The following is an 18965-nucleotide window of genomic DNA, read 5'->3' on the forward strand; positions in this document are numbered from 1 at the left end:
CAGTTAATGAAAGGTAGTCAGACAGACAATATTCTGCGAGCATGCGAGGGAGAGAGCAGGCCAAACAAAAACAAAAACACAGCCAGTTTTCCCCCCGCTTTTTTGGGTTACAGAGGCTGTAACATGTGTGAACTGCTGTGAAACTACAAGCATCCAGTGGCTTTGACATGGCAGAAAACATCCCAGCACCGGTGACACGGACAAGGGCCTCGGCTTTGCATGCTTCTTTCTGGCTTTGCTGCAAACATGCATTGTAAATACTGAGTCTACAAGCACTCGTGCTACTGCAGCTGCAGAAAGAGAGAGGGAGTGAGAAAGGGAGGGAGATGGAGAGAAACAAACATACATTTTTCCCTCAGCTGTGAGGCCACAAGGCTTTAAAACTCTTGAGCTTTTTAGATGCGATGAGCGTTATTGCCGGTTGTGGTAGTCACGCCGATCAGCTTCACAAGACACCATAATGAGTCAATATATGTAAATCTTTACTAGGCAAACACGGCGGGAAACAAAGGCATTTAACTGGTGCTCTCGCCCGCAAGCCTCCAACGATTCAGCACCGGTAATTTCTCCCCATTGAAAGGCATAATTGCCTGCTATTTGAAGATATTCATGCTCAATTTTTGAAATTAATTTCAATTGGGGGGAAATGTAGAAATGTCAGCTCCAGTGAAAGGGATTTGATTTCAATTATCCTCGCTCAAAGGACTGTGATTTCCAAATACACTTAAGCAAAATTATGACAAGAATTTTTGTTCGGCAAAATTCAGTGTTTAAAGAGCGATTAGGCGATAATGGGGCAGCTTTGAGCCGGCAGTGAATGCAGCCGTCTCCCTCTGAAAGGCACTCAATTATCTCTGATTGCTCCCGCTATAATGTATCAAATAGAGATACCTGCTATTGCCGTAATTTGTGTGAAAATTAACATGCTGCAATTTCCACTAGAGGGAAAAAGGGAGCTCTAATGGGCGCCTGAGCGTACATCAATAAAACGAGGGGAGAAAAAGAGAGAGAGAGGGAGAGAGAGACAGAAAGGGAGGGCGAGAGGAGGAGAGAAAGAGAGCGAGCCAAGAGAAGAGAGAATAAGTGTAGGAGCTAAGGAGGGAGGGAGGGGAGGGAAAGAAAATGAAAAGAAAGGAACGGGGAAAGAAAGCAGTGAATAAAGAGGTGGGAGGAGGGGGAAGGAAAAGTCAGGACAGATTTGAGACAGGGTGAGAAAAAAAATAGCCTATTTGAGTTAAGCACTGCAGAGGGAGCGAGAGGAGAGAGGAAGAGAAAGAAATTTAATTTACTGAAAATATTACAAATTGCACCTGTGCATAACTCCCCCAAATTACCAACCAATCAAGGCAGAGTGCCTATTACTCTCCCATTACATGGAGATCAGATCACGCTCTGAATCTGTGTCCAGAGAGAGGGGGAGAGGGAGTGAGAGGAGGAGGGAGAAGAAGGAAGAGGCAGAGTGAGAGAGAGATGGAGGAAGGAGAAGAGGCAGCCCCACAGTGACAGTAAACGTACCATGATGCAGAGAGAGAGAGACGCGGGAACAAGGAGTCACAAACAAGATACTCCGTTTACAGAAGCTCTGACACACACAAAAACTGCCTTTGGTGCAGCGTACACAAAAGCAGAACCACTAATCGTCTATGTGGCTGTTGCATATTTGAGACCGATAAACTATGATGATGCTGGCAGACGAAAAGCAAGAAGGGAATGTGTCCAGAGTGATAAAGCAGGCAGGACGCACATGAATCTGATGGACGTTTCAAAAAGAATCAGAACTTTAATGCATTTAAAAAAGAAAAAAGGAGACCACCTCTCAGTGGAAATTGGCTAATTTCTCGTCTTCTTCATTGCTAGCGTGAGCGGTCCACACCAGCTCAGACTGCCATGAATGGTCTCTTGAATACTTTGCATAATTAGCAGCAATTAAAAACGTAAGCTGCTGGACTGTTAATCTCTGTGCACTGGCTCGATTCAGACAACAGTGCTGAAAAGTCATGACTTATACTATTGCAGGAAAAAACAAAGGAAATCAGCAGCAATAATTCAAAATTAAATGTATTGCTCAAATACAGCCTTTGCTATATTGCTAAGTGGCAGCCCTTTGTGCTCACAAGGTATTTAAAGAGCTGTAATGTTGAAGCTAGCACACTAAAGGCCAATAAAGACTCAGTGATGTACTTGCGAAGGGATTCCGAGATGAATTCATAACATAATAAAAAGTATTTTTAATATTAGTCTAATGAATCTGTTTACTTACACTCACGGAGAAAAACAGACTTTAAACTTTGCAGCAAAGCCATCTTTAAAAAGTGCTTCAACATCATGAAAACAGTCAAGTTTATTCCCATGTGTTATATTTCGACCAGACGTGGCATATTTCTGTCACACCTCCACTTGTCTAAAATGTTTGTGAGTGGGAAAACCAGGACACCACAGAAAAGGTGCCAAAATCTGAACATCACAGAAACAACTACACTGTAAAACAATTACTGCTCTAATACTTGCTACATCATGTCTACCCCCTGTGTCACGTCTGTTTATTCCAGCCTCACACTGTAGCGGCAGTCGGTAGTGACACAGACGTGAGCCACAGAAAGAGTAAAAGCCAGCATTTTGCACACAGCGCCTCCATCTAGGTTCAAATCCCTCAACAGACAACTAAAACAATAGATCAGTTTCATGTCAGTGTCCAAAATTATTTGTTTGTTATTCACCTGCAATGTGTGGAAACGTCTACTGTCTTTTATTTCATTAACACAACAATGTAATCTGCCCATATCCTGCTTCTGATTTGCGGTTTGTTGCTTAGTTAGCCTTCAAATTACATGGCTGGTTAGAAAGGCCAATCAGAGTCAAAGCAGGGATGGGTCTTTGCACGTTACAGTCAGAGGAAAGAAATGCAGTACTGTTGGAAAGTCTTGAGTGATTTTTCTATCCAGCTATGCTTTTTATGGCATTGGTAGAGCGTTTGGGGTCACTTAGATGCTGGAAAACGAAGCTGTTGCCAATCAGATGTTTTCCACATGGTGGATCCAAGTCTGATGGTACTTTTCTATATTCATAATTCCCCCAAACCACAAAGCCTCCACCTTATACAGATGGTTGTAGACACTGTTGTATTCCTCTCCTGACCTTCTTCATATGGATTGATTACAAATTTCAAATGTGGGTTCATCACTCCATAAGACCTGTTGCCACTGATTTTCAGTTCAGCAATAGTGCAAAATAGAATATCTCAGCCTTTCCCTTCCTTAAGAATACAACAGATGGATCAACTAAAGGGCCAGATACATCTGTCAGGTCTTTCCATGATTAATTCCTATTTCCAGCACAAAACTTTAAAATACTGTTTATTTTCTGCATCAGATTTGCCACATTTTCAGCTAATGGCACTTTGAGAATCACATTATTGGTGTAAATATCTTTGTTCATGGGTTTAAGTAAAGAAATGGGAACAAGTTAGGTGTTTGTGCAACACGTTGCTTGTAATTAAGGGCTTAAAAACAACTACTAATGATTCATAATGTTTCCTTAGGCTTTATAAAGAAAAAAAAAGTTTCTTGGGCAGCACAGACATGTAGTGATTAGCACTGTTGCCTTGCAGCAAGAAGCTCCTGGGTTAAAATCCACCATCTACCATCGTTGGGACCGTTCATGATCTCTCTGGGATACCCCAGCTTCCTCCCACAGTCCAAACTAACTGGTTAAGTGGTGATTCTAAATTGTCCATAGGTGTGACTGCAACAGTGCACCCACCCATGACCCTGAATAAGGGGAAATAAGGGGAAGAGAAAGGATGGATGGATGGATGTACTGCACAAGGACAGGACTCAAAATATGTGCAAAAACCAGCCAATTTACAGAGGAAAAATAATCAGGAAATCTGGAGAACTATTCCTAAAGACCACTTTTACTCCTTGCTCTTAAAATAAAATGCCAAGCCTGATCTCCACAGATGTTGTCTTACCCAATGTTTGAATTTGAAACAAAAATAAAATTTCGTTCAACGTTTTTAAATGTATGCAAAGCACCTTGCAAGCAGGGATGGGGAATTAAGAACAAGCTCCAGATGAAAACCTGTTCCAAATTGTCCGGTTCATTGGAAGCGTATGGCTCCAGGCTTATAAGTTCCTTTTAGCAATGCTGGCATCTTTTCCTGACAGTTGCACACTGCCAAACAAAGATTTTTGAACATCTGAGTCACATGCAAATATTACTGCGCGATGAAACACTTGCACTGATGCTGAAAACCTGATGTTCTTCCCCACACAGAAAATCCTCACAGACCCGGTGGTCTTGCACTGGTATCAATAATATCCTCTGAGTATTCATCCTGACTTTTACACAAAACTGCTTACATCTGTCTTCATCATCAGCAACCCATGGATTTAGATAAAAAGGCCAAGTCTGTGGAGTCAAACCGTGAAGTAAAATGAAGACAGGCTGCAGTTTTTAAAGTAGAGAAAGGGTGCATGAACGAGCACAGAGAGTTAAATGTTTTATTCAGCCCACAGTTTAAAGTGCCACGGCCCTCAGGCACAGCAATGGCTGCCTAAGTGGCTACAGTGACAGCAGAAATTGGCCTTCTGGTTTACAACCTGTCGCCACAGAGCCAGACACAGCAAAGCAGCCGGTGGGGGGGTGGAGTGGGGGGTGGGGGGGGGTGGGGTGGGGTGGTGGTGGAGTGGGGGGACAGAAGGGGCAGAACACGCATGGTTAAAAAAAAGAAAGAAAGAAAAAGAATTGACAGGAGAGAGTTAAAGCAAAGGCTTGAGACAGGAATGGTAAGAATGGGACAGAGGCAGAAAAGACAAAAAGCAGATTGAACTGTCACGCTCAAATTGAAAGGGAGAGTGTTTCTTTTAAATCCAGTGGTCAAACTAACAAAGTGTTCATAAGGCGGCTACCAGAGCTGGACAGACAGATGCTTTTAATGGCTAAACTACCATCCAAGCTCTTAGTGCCTTCCAAACACAGACAGAGTGGCACACATGTGCGCTGACACACAGTCGCTCACACACACACGACAAAGATTGGTTTTATCAGAGTGTTTATTTGAGGAAATGTGACGCTAATGAGCAGAAATGCACAGCACATATGAGAGCGGATATTGCAGCTCCATAGCACCATCAACTGGAAAAGACCCACAGAATGCAACAACCCATGCTGCTGTGGAGATTTAACTCAGCCTGGGGTATATTTCTTTTAAGCTAATGGGAATGCAAAGCCACGTGTGTGCCAGTGTGAACTCTGATGTTTGCGGGTGCGTTACCTCGGGTCTAAGTGTCGCCCTGCTGCAGGCGGGGCAGATGGGTCCATGCCGGGAGAAGGCGATGGGCAAACGTCTGGTCCTGTTCTGACAGGCCTGGTCCTCGCACACCAACCAGCCCTATGACACATGAAACTGGCTTAGTTCGGCCAGCTGTGAAACAGCTGCAAACACACAAAGTTTTCCAAATGTTGCGATTTGTTGCTTGTTAGTTAAATTTTTTGTGAGGTTTTTGGATGAAAATCTCAACTTGCTGCTTTGACAGAGAAAAACACAAAGGAAAAACAAAACAAAACCAACATTTTTTTAAAGTTTTAAATAAGTTTTAAAATACTTCATTCAATTTTTAAGGCATTTATTATACTCTGAAGTTCTGCTACTGCAACAGTGATTAGAAATCATGTTTAAAGGATTCTTGATGAAAACACATGAATTAATGTACATTTCCATCAAACAGATGAACACAGAAAACACATTCAAAGCATCCAATGTCATTACTCGTTTATAAAACGTGTTGATTTACCACTTTGTTGCTAAAGGTGTTCTTAAAAAATTGGGGAGAAGAAAAAAAACTTGTTGTCTTGTGGTGCTTTTAAAAACTGTTTCTGGTAATGAGGAAATTTTGCTGAAAATTGTTGTTTCCATTTTGCTGCTCTAATTTTGCACAACAATCTGACAAGAAACGCACTGCAAATAGGATTTGTAAAATGCAACAAAAAAACTGCATGAAATAAAAAGAAGTTTACTGACTTCGCATACTGCCTTTTCATGTTTCCTTTTCTTTACATTTTGATGCATCTTCAGCTGCTGTGTGTCAGGGTCCTGCTCTGTCATACAGGCAGAGCAGCAGACAGCCAAAACGGCAGTAGTTAGGACCTCCTGGAGTGAGGTAGTTACCCTGGGCAGGTGCTGTGGGCTAACCCTCTCAATCTCCCCATATTCTTCCAGATCACTCCTCCCCTTTCTGCTTCTTATGCCCTGTCATTACTAAAAGACGGTTTAAAGGGGAGGGGGTTAATGCCCAACTAATGACAGAGCATAAGACCCACCGCCATCAACGCCTTTGCTCCTTTCCTACATCCAGCTAGCCTTCGTTCTCCCCATTCAGTCAAAATAAACCCCTTCAAAACTGCTGCACCTGTCTGCCTATCAATACCACCCCCCTTCACCCACCACACACACACACACGGTAGCTCTGATTGATTTTTAGGTCCGCCTTTGTCTTCTAATCAGTTTTGAAAAGCAGCAACCAAAAGAAATGGTGAGGATTATTTTCTTTACAGCTGATTTAACCCTATATGAACAACTTTTTCCCCTGTATTGGTCCTTTTAATAATCTGTCAGATTTTTTTAAGGTTATTGTAAAAAGCATGTTTGATTTTAAGGATGCATTTCTCCTGCAAAATCTTTACGATGTTTCTATAGTAAACCATCAGTGAACAATACTGTAATGGTAAATGGACTGGTACTTACATAAAGCTTTTCTACTCTAACTGAGCAGTTAATCCAGTTATTACTTCACATTTACCCATTTACACCCACACATACACTTCCTATTAGGGCTGCCACAAACGATTATTTTGATAGTCGACTAGTCACCAATTAATTTTGCGATTAGTCGACTAATCAGATCATGCATCCATTGGACGTAAAACGTACAACTTATTGAACCAGCATGCATCTGCTCTTATATAACTATCATTAGCTTACAGCTTTAAGTGTTTAAGGTATGTGCTAACTAAAAATAAAGACAAGATGATCGTTTATTAAATTTTAATGAAATTTGCAGATTGTTTCGGTGGAGTTTAATAAACTCCTTGCTATCTAAAATATAACAGGACACCGGAGTATTTTCTCCAGCATCTCCCACTTCAGTTGTCTGCTTGACATTTATTCAAAAACTATGTAACTATGTGTAAAAACTATAACTTTAATCTCAGCCAAACCGATTTACTCTGGAACAAATAAAATACTAAAAAAAGCCAAACAATAACATTTTTAAGTTATCTAAATGACTTACATATGTTTAACCTGAGTAGCGAAAGATGGCGGTGGGTTTGAAAACGATTTGCCAGGAGTCCGGTGTTCTTACAGGCTCTAGTGAGCCTTGCCCCCGGCTAGCTATCGAGCTAGTGGGTAACAGATGTCTCCGAAAATGTCGGAGCGCTTTTAAAAATATGTGGTGTCCTGGTAAACTGAGCAGATATTTGAGGTTTACACAGCTACATTCTCGCCTGAACATATGTTAAACGTTTATTTTGTGACCCAGAAAGAATAATAAGAGTAATATTAAAACTAACTAGCTGCCGCCATCGTTGGAAACTTAGCTGGGCTGCGCTATGAATTCTGGGACAGAGCTACTTCTTCTTCTTCGGGGTTTAACGGCAGCTGGCATCCTTGTACATGCAGTGCTGCCATCTTCTGTTTCAGTCCGTTATTACACTCTTAAATCCTACTACTTATTCCTGCATCTTTTGTGATCTTACAAAGCTTCAAACGACGCGTCGACTATTAAATCAGTCGTCGACGATTTTGATAGTCGACGTAATCGTGACTAGTCGACTACTCATGGCAGCCCTACTTCCAATCACACACTCTTCCACCAGTGGAGCACTTTGGGGTTTAGTATGTTACCCAGGCATGCAGGCTGGAGGAGCTGTGGATCACACTGCCAACCATGTGCCTGGCAGACCACCCACTCCACCCCACTGAGCCACCCAGTACAAATGAACAGCACTTCAGTTCAGCCACTGTTTCTTTATGCAATTTGGGCTTCACCGGGTTCCAATGACGTTGTGATGCTATGAGATTTATATGAGACTAGTATTTCATGTCAGCAATTTCTGACCAAAAAGCATCACATTGTGGATCACTAATTGCAAAATTTGTCCCATTTTAATTTTCATAATGTACTAAATATTTTTAGTGGCAGGTCAGTTTAGCAGTTGGACTGCTATAGAGCCATCCTCAGTGGCCACTTTATTAGTTACACCTTGTTAGTACCTAAAACCAGGTTTCTGCCTTCAGAACAATCCGAATTCTTCATGGCATTGATTCAACAAGATGCTGGAAACATCTCTCAGAGATTTTGTTCCATATTGACATGATAGCATCAGAGTTGCTGCAGATTTAGTGGCTGCACATCCATGATTTCTCTCTTGTACCACCACATCCCAAAGGTGCTCTGCAGAATTGAGATCTGCTGACTGTGGAACCATGGAGATGGGTCCACTGATCATAAAAAGATGGTCAGCACAATACTCGGGTAGCTTGTGGCATTTGAAAGATAGTCAGCTGTTAATAAGATAACTATGGCGTGCCAAGAAAATATCCCCCATAGGCTGAACCATTGATACAAAGAAGGATTGATCCAACTTTTATGTTCACGGCAAATTCTGTCCCGACCGTCTGAATGTCACAGGAAAACTTAAGACCCACCAGATTAGTCAACTTTTTCCAATATTCACCAATTACACTGAGCTGTAGCCTCGGTTTCCTGTTCTTAGCTGACAAGAGATGCTCCTCTGCATATCTTAGCTGTAACAAGTGGTTATTGGAGTTGCTGTTGCCTTTCTGTCAATTTAAAGCTCCATTCTCCTCTGACCTTTTCAATTCATTTTCACTCACAGAACTGCGGTCACTGGATAATTTCTCTTTTTGAGGCCATCCTCTTTAAACTCTAGAGATGATTATGCGGGAAAATCCCAGTAGATTAGCAGTTTCGGAAATACTCAGACCATATCATGTTCAAAGTCACTTAAAAATCACCTTTATTCTCTATTCTGATGCCTGCTTTGAACTTCAGCGGGTCACTTTGACCATGTCTTCAAACCTAAAGGCACTGTCCTGACATGTAACTGTATAGTTACATGATCTGTACCGATGGGCTGTTGAACAAGTGCACCTAACAAAGTGCCTGATGAGCGTAGGTTCATCCATTCTCATACATTTAATTTAACAAACCAATTAGATCAAACCAGAGACAAATACATCTAACCCAAGTATTCCTTCTGCAACTGCACACATTTCCAGTAACCTCATGTACACCTCACCACATCAATCAAAAATCTGCAAATTTATTTATTGCGTTCAACATGAATACTAGAAAAATATGCATTTTATTAAAGAAAAAAATTGCAGTTTTTTTCTCCCCCAAACAGGAGATGAAGGCGTAGACATGTCGTCTACACAAACAGGCTACACACACACAAACACACAAACAGAGAGAAATTCGGCCAATCTCTTTTAAATGAAAACCAAACACACACATATGTCCCAAATCAATTAGAAAGTCACAGAGTTCACAGCTTTACCCACAATACCCAGCGCCAGGACTAATTATCCAAACACCTCTGCTGTTCTTGTGCAAAGAGCTAGGCATCATGGGAAATGAGACTGCTTCACCGTGTCTGATAAAGACACATGCAGGACAATAGTTCATGGAGGTGGGAGATAAGGAGTATGAGAGTGGGAGGCTGTAGCGCAGTCTTTTTTGTGTACTTCTTATGACACAAGCCTTGGCACACACTGCTGTTCCCATGGGCCTGATTCACTGGCACACAAACATTCAGTGTGCGTACAAACATATTCATTGGCGCCCATTCACATGAATTAAAATGAATTAACAAGGCACACATCAAAGACTGAGGAGGTTCAAAGGAGGAACCCACAATGCCCTTCTGCTCTGCCGCTGTGACCCCAAAAACCCGTCCACACACAAGCCACATACCGAAAGAAATAAAAAATTAAGTTAGGATCAAGTGCGGCAGACCTGCGAGCCACATAGAAAGGACTGAAAACAAGAAGCACATCAGGACCAAAGAAGGATAAAAAAAAAAAAAAAAAGTCTAATTGAGGCATATTGCAAGAGCGGGGGTGGGGGTGTACAGTCGGACGCGAGAATAAAGACTCATAATTGCATAATTACAGCAGTGGATACCTGACACACTGAATGCAGATGTCAAATGAGTTCCACATAATTTAACCAAATAGAGGCAAGACCAGGCCACGACAGGGCCCACCACGAAGTGTACCCTTCCTCTACAGCTTCTTCTTTGTTTGTTTTTTTATTTTTAAAACACATTTATCTCATCCGAAACCCTCCGCTTTGTTACAATCTCATAATTTAGGCTCTGAGAATTCAACATCACTCTTGACGCTGTAGTTCATAAACCTTCCCTCGTCATCTCCATGTTTATTTATTTCAGTAAGCAATCCTATAAACAATGTTCAGCCTGAATAATCCACTGATAATGTTCCATAAATGACTGATCGAGTGCCCTGCAAGTCTCAGATAACCCTTTAAAGTGCTGCTACTGAGCCAATTTAAATGGTAATTAAAGTAGAGGTTTGACGATTTTGATTCAATTAATTCAGTCGTGGCTAAAACTGACAATAAAATTAGATTTGTTTCTTACATTACTTCTATACTGTAGACTCCTGCTGATAAGCCACGCCCCTTTTTTAGTCTCGATCCTCTGCTCTGATGGCTCACCATGGCAATGTGTTAGTGAGGAATCCACCACACTGCAGACCACATGTAAGGCTGTGTGCTGCTCAGGGCTTACACAGCACCATCATTATGGATAAACCTGCACTGGTTATATGTTCAGAGAAGTTGATAGATTATCAGTCAATCTGATGTTACGGCACTCTTCCAGGAACAACAAGGTCCAATAAACTCAATTAGGTGCCATTTCTATACTTCTCTCTAAACCATTACACTTTCGAATCCTGTATACATTTCCCGTTTGATCATTTCTCTTAAAACTGCAGTTTACCTTACAGTGATGTAAAGAGTAAAAAAAAAAACGACAGTTTAAAGTTGTTTTTCCAGCGCTGTTCCTATTTTACTCTCAGAGAGCAAACATTCACATCTAAAAACCAAAAACCAAAAAAACAAAACAAAACTATTGATAATTGATGTTTTGTAAATCAAATAATTGATTAATGAGACAATTTGAGCTCCATTGTTGTACTGTATAAGTGGAGAAGCCTCTCTGATGTGACTTCTGCAGCAGAGGAATCCACCTGCCACACACACATACGCACGCAGAAAGACCTCTAACTGTTTTTTGTGCTTTGGCAGTCAACACTTCCAGCTCTAAAGTGAATAGACCTAAAAATCGGTCTACTTCACAGACACGCACTCTCTCACACAGACACAGACACACACACACACAGTGAAAAGAGCTCAAACGGTTCCACTTTGTACCTCCTCCGCTTAATCAAAGCTTCTCTATTCAACAATTTGACCTTTTGTTCAAAACAGGATTATCACCTTCTCTGGTCTTCATTCACCCTTTCTCTCTCTCCCTCCCCCTTTCTTCTCTTGCCCCTCAGCCTGTTTCCAGGGGCGACCCGCATGACGAGGGTAATTGCAATAATTTGTTAAATGCCATGGTAACGGTTGTTAGATGGGAGGGGCTTTAAAAAAAAAAAAGAAAAAAAAAAAAGAAGAAGAATTGGGTGGTTCAGGAAACAAGCGAATCTCTCATTTTGCCAAAGACAGCGGGGATGAGAAGAGGGAATGATGGCTGCGTGTGTGTGTGTGTGTGAGAGAGGTAGTGAGCAAGTGTTTGCCCATTCTCAGGGTGCTGGTTTATTGATAATGGTGGGGGTGAGGTGGGGAGCAGAAGGTAATTTCACTAATGATTAATGTCTCTGTGGTTGGAGCTAAAGACGCCAACACATATATACGTATATCCGCGCGCACACACACACACACGTACAGAGCTTTCACTCTATCTGCCCAGACAAACAGCTCTATTTGAACTCTCCCTCGGCCTGAAAGGAATCCTTAATTACACAATATTACCCCTCTTCATTGCCCTGCTGTGTGTGCTGTGTCCACTGCTGTTCAGCCCTCGGTGTGTGTGTGTGTGTGTGTGTGTGTGTGTGTGTGTGTGTGTGTGTGTGTGTATGTGCGCATGTGTATAAATGTGTGTTACTGTGTGACGTGTAAGTATTCAGTGGTAGCAGCTGTTTCACACATCGTGACAAAGGGGCTGAGGGGGACTCACTACCCACACATTCACCACGCTAATTGATTTCTGTTCAGCACTGTGGGAGAGTTACCCTGCCCCCCCCCCCCCCCCCCCCCCCCCCCACACACACACACACACACACCATTCCACTCACTCAAGAACAAGGTGTTGGAAGCCATGAGGAGATAGAGTCCCCTACGAAGACAACGCAGGCATCCTGTTTAATTCACTCCCAGGCTGCAAACTGACTACACCGTCCTTTACACCGACATGTGTCACAGCCTCTCGATCTACTCTGTCCAAGAGGAATCTGCATATCAGTGTTCACATACTTTACTGCCATAAATCAGAGTGCCACGCCATGACAGACTTTTGAAAACGACAGAAATAAATCAAAGTCTTTTGCAAAGGCACTACAAATCATCTTCTCGGGGTCTATATTGATGTAGCAAACGTCTTCAATGTCCCACACTGCCACAATGGTCATGTTTCTGTTCAATAACTTCACTGACACTCTAGCTAACATAGCAGTGAATTATTGCAGTTTTATCATACATTGCATATTTCATAGGAAGACTACTTCTTAGGGCCTTTATGAAACATTCACACCCATCTCACTCCAAGTATAGTTAGCTGTGCGAGGTGAGGTATTCTCAACTTTCTCAATTTTTATTTGTTAGAAACTAATCGTGGACTTTTTAACTCGCACTAATGGGTGCAACTCGATATTATCTGAAAATGAACATAATTCAAGTTTTTAGACAATACAATGTTTCCCTTTGCCATGACTCTGCATTCCAGTGTGACTAGATCACATTTTAACATATGGCCTTCTTTGGTTTGATTTGTTACCAGAGAGAAAAGCTGAAATTTTTCAGTTACGTCCATCTAAAAAGGTCCTGAGACATTTTACTCTACACCAACGTGGTGTACTGACTGTTTACAAACAAATAAAAATACAAAACTAGTAACATTTTTGAAAATATGAAATGTCATCAGTGTCTAAATTAAGTGAAAAATAATCAACAATATTACTGAATTATTATCCTAGCATGTAAAGCAGAACATGCATGAAACTAAGTTGCACTGTAATGACTGCTTTAACCTTTTTTGGGTCATAAGATGTCAAAGTAGTTCTGGTTTGAAACATTGTTGCATAGGACTGTTGTGGGTAAATCGTTTAACACTTAGGCAGTGCTGACAGCATCACCATCTTCAGGACTATGGCATTAATCCAGGATCTACCCGACCACTCTGAGCCACTTTAACTTGTGATTGGTCATTAGGAGCATGCTGATCCTCAGCTTAAGGCATCTGTCGATACCGAGAACTGTAATTAATAAACTGCACTTCTCACCGTAAGGAATAGAGAAACATTTCTATGTAAAAGGAAACATTGCTTTCCCAACTTGACAAAATATTTAGTCAGTCAAGGCCATCTGTTCATTTCCAAACCATAGAGACACGGTGGATAAACATTTTGTAGGAAGACTAATCTTCTTCTTGTTGTCATAATAGTGTCCAACCAACACACTGCCCGTCTTCTTCTGCGCCTTGTTCCTTCTTTTCTTCGTTCATTTTCTAATGGCTGTCGTTTTCTGATGACATAGCACTGATAAAACTGTCAACTGGTGTTTTTTTCTTAGACGACAAAGGCTGGGGCGGTCCGGGGACCGCCCCAGCCTTTGTCGTCTGCTGGAGGGTCCGTGGGACCGCTCCAGCCTTCATCCGCCTCCGCTGGAGGGTCCGTGGGACCGCTCCAGCCTTCATCCGTCTTCGCTGGAGGGTCCAAGGGACCGCTCCAGCCTTCGTCGTCTGCTGGAGGGTCGGTGGGGCCGCTCCAGCCTTCATCAGCTTCGTCTGCCTTCGCTTCAGCCATCCGCCTTCGCTGGAGCGTCCGAGGGACTGCTCCAGCCTTCATCCGCCTTCGCTGGGGGGTCCGAGGGACCGCCCCAGCCTTCGTCGTCTGCTGGAGGGTCCGTGGGACCGCTCCAGCCTTTGCAGCTAGTGAGCTGTGCGTGGTGTTTGCAGCTAGTGAGCTGTGCGTCGTGCTAGTGAGCTGTGCGTGGTGTTTGCAGCTAGTGAGCTGTGCGTGGTGTTTGCAGCTAGTGAGCTGTGCGTGGTGTTTGCAGCTAGTGAGCTATGCGTGGTGTTTGCAGCTAGTGAGCTGTGCGTCGTCTTCGCTGGAGGGTCCGAGGGACCGCTCCAGCATTCATCCGCCTTCGCTGGGGGGTCCGAGGGACCGCTCCAGCCTTCGTCGTCTGCTGGAGGGTCCGTGGGACCGCTCCAGCCTTCATCCGTCTTTGCTGGAGGGTCCAAGGGACCGCTCCAGCCTTCGTCGTCTGCTGGAGGGTCGGTGGGGCCGCTCCAGCCTTCATCAGCTTCGTCTGCCTTCGCTTCAGCCATCCGCCTTCGCTGGAGCGTCCGAGGGACTGCTCCAGCCTTCATCCGCCTTCGCTGGGGGGTCCGAGGGACCGCCCCAGCCTTCGTCGTCTGCTGGAGCGTCCGAGGGACTGCTCCAGCCTTCATCCGCCTTCGCTGGGGGGTCCGAGGGACCGCCCCAGCCTTCGTCGTCTGCTGGAGGGTCCGTGGGACCGCTCCAGCCTTTGCAGCTAGTGAGCTGTGCGTGGTGTTTGCAGCTAGTGAGCTGTGTGTGGTGTTTGCAGCTAGTGAGCTGTGCGTGGTGTTTGCAGCTAGTGAGCTGTGCGTCGTCTTCGCTGGAGGGTCCGAGGGACCGCTCCAGCATTCATCCGCCTTCGCTGGGGGGTCCGAGGGACCGCTCCAGCCTTCATCCGCCTTCGCTGGAGGGTCCGAGGGACCGCTCCAGCCTTCGTCGTCTGCTGGAGGGCCCGAGTTGCCCGTCCAGCCTCATGTGTCGTCTGCCGGCCATTTTCCAGGCCTCTGAGTTGGCGAATCAAACATTTCACTTGGGTGTTAAATGTTTGATTTTTGGGTGGGGGGAACTGTTACGTTTCGGTGTTGTCAGTGTGTTGTTTTTGGCGTGACTGTTATGCGTTTCCTGTTTTACTTTGAAAGTCTGTGTTATCTTAGTGTTTTCAGTTTACGTTTCCCTGTCTCGTCAGTTCTGAGTTGCCCCAGCTGTGTTTCCCTCTTGTTGTCCATTTCCTGATTGCTCCCTCTAGGTATTTAAACCCTGTGTTTCAGTGTGTCATGGTCGCGATCTTCCCCCTGGTTGTAAATAGTTTGGTGTTTTGGTGTAAATAAATGTTCTATTTTGCTTTGATGTAAATAGTTGTTGATACTTTCGTTTTGGGATTTTGGTGGCGAACCGTAGTAGTTTTTTTGTTTTTGTTTTGTTTTCCTTATTTTTTATTTTTCCTGTGTTGCACGCCGGTTGCCTAGGCCGGGGTGTAACACATGTCATCATCTTTCAATGCACAGCTGAAAATATGAATAGGTACCAGCGAGAGATGATGATTCACACTTTCACGCCTTCCATAAATGCTTAAATACAACCTGCAAAAATGATTTACGCTAGAAAAACATACAGCAAATAAAAATTGTAAATAGTCTTTCAAGTACGTGGGTGTCTTGTATTGAGACAAATCTGCTTGATCTTTAAAGTCCATTATGTTTGATTTAAAGTAATTTAAGTTTTTGCTCATACCTTAATGACCCTGTTTCCCACATCTATCATTTAAATTTCACCTTATCATCTAAAACTGTGTGTGCATTTTAAACTTGGTATTCAGAGTACAAATGGCCATTTAACTATTTCCATGATCATGCGCCGACATATCCTTCTGGAGCTCTTTTCCATTTTACATGCTCAGTGTGCTCTTTGGTTGAAAATGTCAGCACAGTGCCCTGCTGAGGTTTTCTTCATCTTTTGCCCAACATCCTTTTGATAGCTTCTCTTAACATGACTGCATCTGTTGCATCCCCCATTGTGTTAAATACAGTCCAACCCTTTCACAGACACTTTGTGGAAGGCCAATTTTAGCGAGTTTTGACGATTTCATTACACACAGCTCATGTTCTGTGACCGCTTGAGCTTGTATTTTGTCAGCCAAATCCTTTATTTAATACTTTAGTAACGTGCTGCTGTCGTAGGTAACAAGCATAAATGCAGCGTTGTGGACGCAAGACACACTTGTTTATTTTTTTGTTTTGTTATTTAACATTCAGAAAGGAACATTTTGGATTGAATGAACAAATTTGTATTACTACAGAGAAAATTTTTAAATAAATAAATAAGGAAAGCAGTCAAACTAATTAACCCTAGAACCTTGATGCGCAGTTTTGTAATACTATATTTAATATTGGGCATATTTTAGCCAATGAAATATATTAATGCACAAAAACACATGTCAAATTGAAGTACTAAATAAGAGATCAACCTATTAAGGCTTCAAAGCAAAACAATGAATAACCACCTGGTATTAGTGTACAAGGGTTAAAGAAAACTAAAATAAAAAACAGCAGAAAAACAGTTATCTGGAATCAGCTGCACATCAAAATGTGACTATCAGAGGCAGACGGGAATACAAAGAAATACTCACCGCGTAGTATCTTTTGATGTGGCGACGGATGTCAAGCACAAGTTTGTTGCGGATGTTGACGACGTAGTCAGCTGGAGAACCTCCACAAGGGATGTGACAGCAGCGCATCAAACTAGGCTCAACCTTTGAACCCTGACAAAGAGAGTGTGTATTACATTCCTGAAAAGAAACCGCATGTAACCACGTACACTAAGCTCGCATGATCCTGTAATGAAGCAAAGTAGCTTTATTTTATTGATGGTAACAAAAAGAAAAGGGAACCACAAATCAGGAGACATTTAAAATTCCTCCTACAGTTTGCATGCACATACACTAAAATGCTTCAGCAGATACAATAGCCTCTAAGGGCAAACATCAACTATAGTCTAACTGCCTTATATGCATACTATATGAATTCATCACAGCTCCATATTTAACCCTGTAATTAGTTTTGCAACACACAAACACAACCATTACCTTTAAACCTTAACAAAGACCATGTCAAACACAGAGGAGCTTAAAGAAACCCTGGGTCCAGTAGATTTTAACGTTATTGTAGGCAGAAGAAAACAGGTCAACATGACCCCGGTTCCCCTGAATTGTCCACTTGACAGCGAGCTTTATAGTTAATGCAATGAAAAAAGTAGACGCACTACATACCAATTACACTAAATATAACGCCTTTAAACACTTGCTCCTTTAAACCTCAACTCCATTTACCTGTCGCACTGACAGCCGCAAAAAAAGGTTTCTGCAGGGAAGTCTGTGACATAAAAGAATGCATGTGACACCCCCCACCCAGCCACACACTGGCTTTTTGTTTGCCTACATCACTTCTTTAGGAGTGAAAAAAAAGAAACACACAGTTTTCTACCAGTTGGAGTCAATCAACTCATTTGATTTCTCTAATAGCATCTTAGCCTTACTCTCATTTTAGTCTGTCTAATCTCCTCCCCTCGTCTTCTTTACAGGGAGTGCAGAATTATTAGGCAAGTTGTATTTCTGAGGAATAATGTTATTATTGAACAACAACCATGTTCTCAATGAACCCAAAAAACTCATTAATATCGAAGCTGAATGTTTTTGGAAGTAGTTTTTAGTTTGTTTTTAGTTTTAGCTATTTTAGGGGGATATCTGTGTGTGCAGGTGACTATTACTGTGCATAATTATTAGGCAACTTAACAAAAAACAAATATATACCCATTTCAATTATTTATTTTTACCAGTGAAACCAATATAACATCTACACATTCACAAATATACATTTCTGACATTCAAAAACAAAACAAAAACAAATCAGCGACCAATATAGCCACCTTTCTTTGCAAGGACACTCAAAAGCCTGCCATCCATGGATTCTGTCAGTGTTTTGATCTGTTCACCATCAACATTGCGTGCAGCAGCAACCACAGCCTCCCAGACACTGTTCAGAGAGGTGTACTGTTTTCCCTCCTTGTAAATCTCACATTTGATGATGGACCACAGGTTCTCAATAGGGTTCAGATCAGGTGAACAAGGAGGCCATGTCATTAGTTTTTCTTCTTTTATACCCTTTCTTGCCAGCCACGCTGTGGAGTACTTGGACGCGTGTGATGGAGCATTGTCCTGCATGAAAATCATGTTTTTCTTGAAGGATGCAGACTTCTTCCTGTACCACTGCTTGAAGAAGGTGTCTTCCAGAAACTGGCAGTAGGACTGGGAGTTGAGCTTGACTCCATCCTCAACCCGAAAAGGCCCCACAAGCTCATCTTTGATGATACCAGCCCAAACCAGTACTCCACCTCCACCTTGCTGGCGTCTGAGTCGGACTGGAGCTCTCTGCCCTTTACCAATCCAGCCACGGGCCCATCCATCTGGCCCATCAAGACTCACTCTCATTTCATCAGTCCATAAAACCTTAGAAAAATCAGTCTTGAGATATTTCTTGGCCCAGTCTTGACGTTTCAGCTTGTGTGTCTTGTTCAGTGGTGGTCGTCTTTCAGCCTTTCTTACCTTGGCCATGTCTCTGAGTATTGCACACCTTGTGCTTTTGGGCACTCCAGTGATGTTGCAGCTCTGAAATATGGCCAAACTGGTGGCAAGTGGCATCTTGGCAGCTGCACGCTTGACTTTTCTCAGTTCATGGGCAGTTATTTTGCGCCTTGGTTTTTCCACACGCTTCTTGCGACCCTGTTGACTATTTTGAATGAAAGGCTTGATTGTTCG

General features: G+C 42.8%; 1 protein-coding gene across 2 annotated transcripts in view; it reads right to left on the minus strand.

Moving 5' to 3' along the window:
• The window catches only part of pola1 (polymerase (DNA directed), alpha 1), a 67406-nt gene that overhangs the window by 15644 nt on the left and 32797 nt on the right, over positions 1-18965 (minus strand). For both annotated transcript variants that reach the window (XM_004546576.3, XM_004546575.3), the window contains exons 34-35: positions 16782-16913; positions 5276-5392 (exon numbers count right to left, since the gene is read on the minus strand). In XM_004546576.3, coding sequence (XP_004546633.1) covers positions 5276-5392; positions 16782-16913 — 249 coding nt within the window. The remainder of the gene's footprint in view (positions 1-5275; positions 5393-16781; positions 16914-18965) is intronic.

Source organism: Maylandia zebra, linkage group LG9 (genome assembly GCF_041146795.1).
Source record: "Maylandia zebra isolate NMK-2024a linkage group LG9, Mzebra_GT3a, whole genome shotgun sequence".
Taxonomy (NCBI): domain Eukaryota; kingdom Metazoa; phylum Chordata; class Actinopteri; order Cichliformes; family Cichlidae; genus Maylandia; species Maylandia zebra.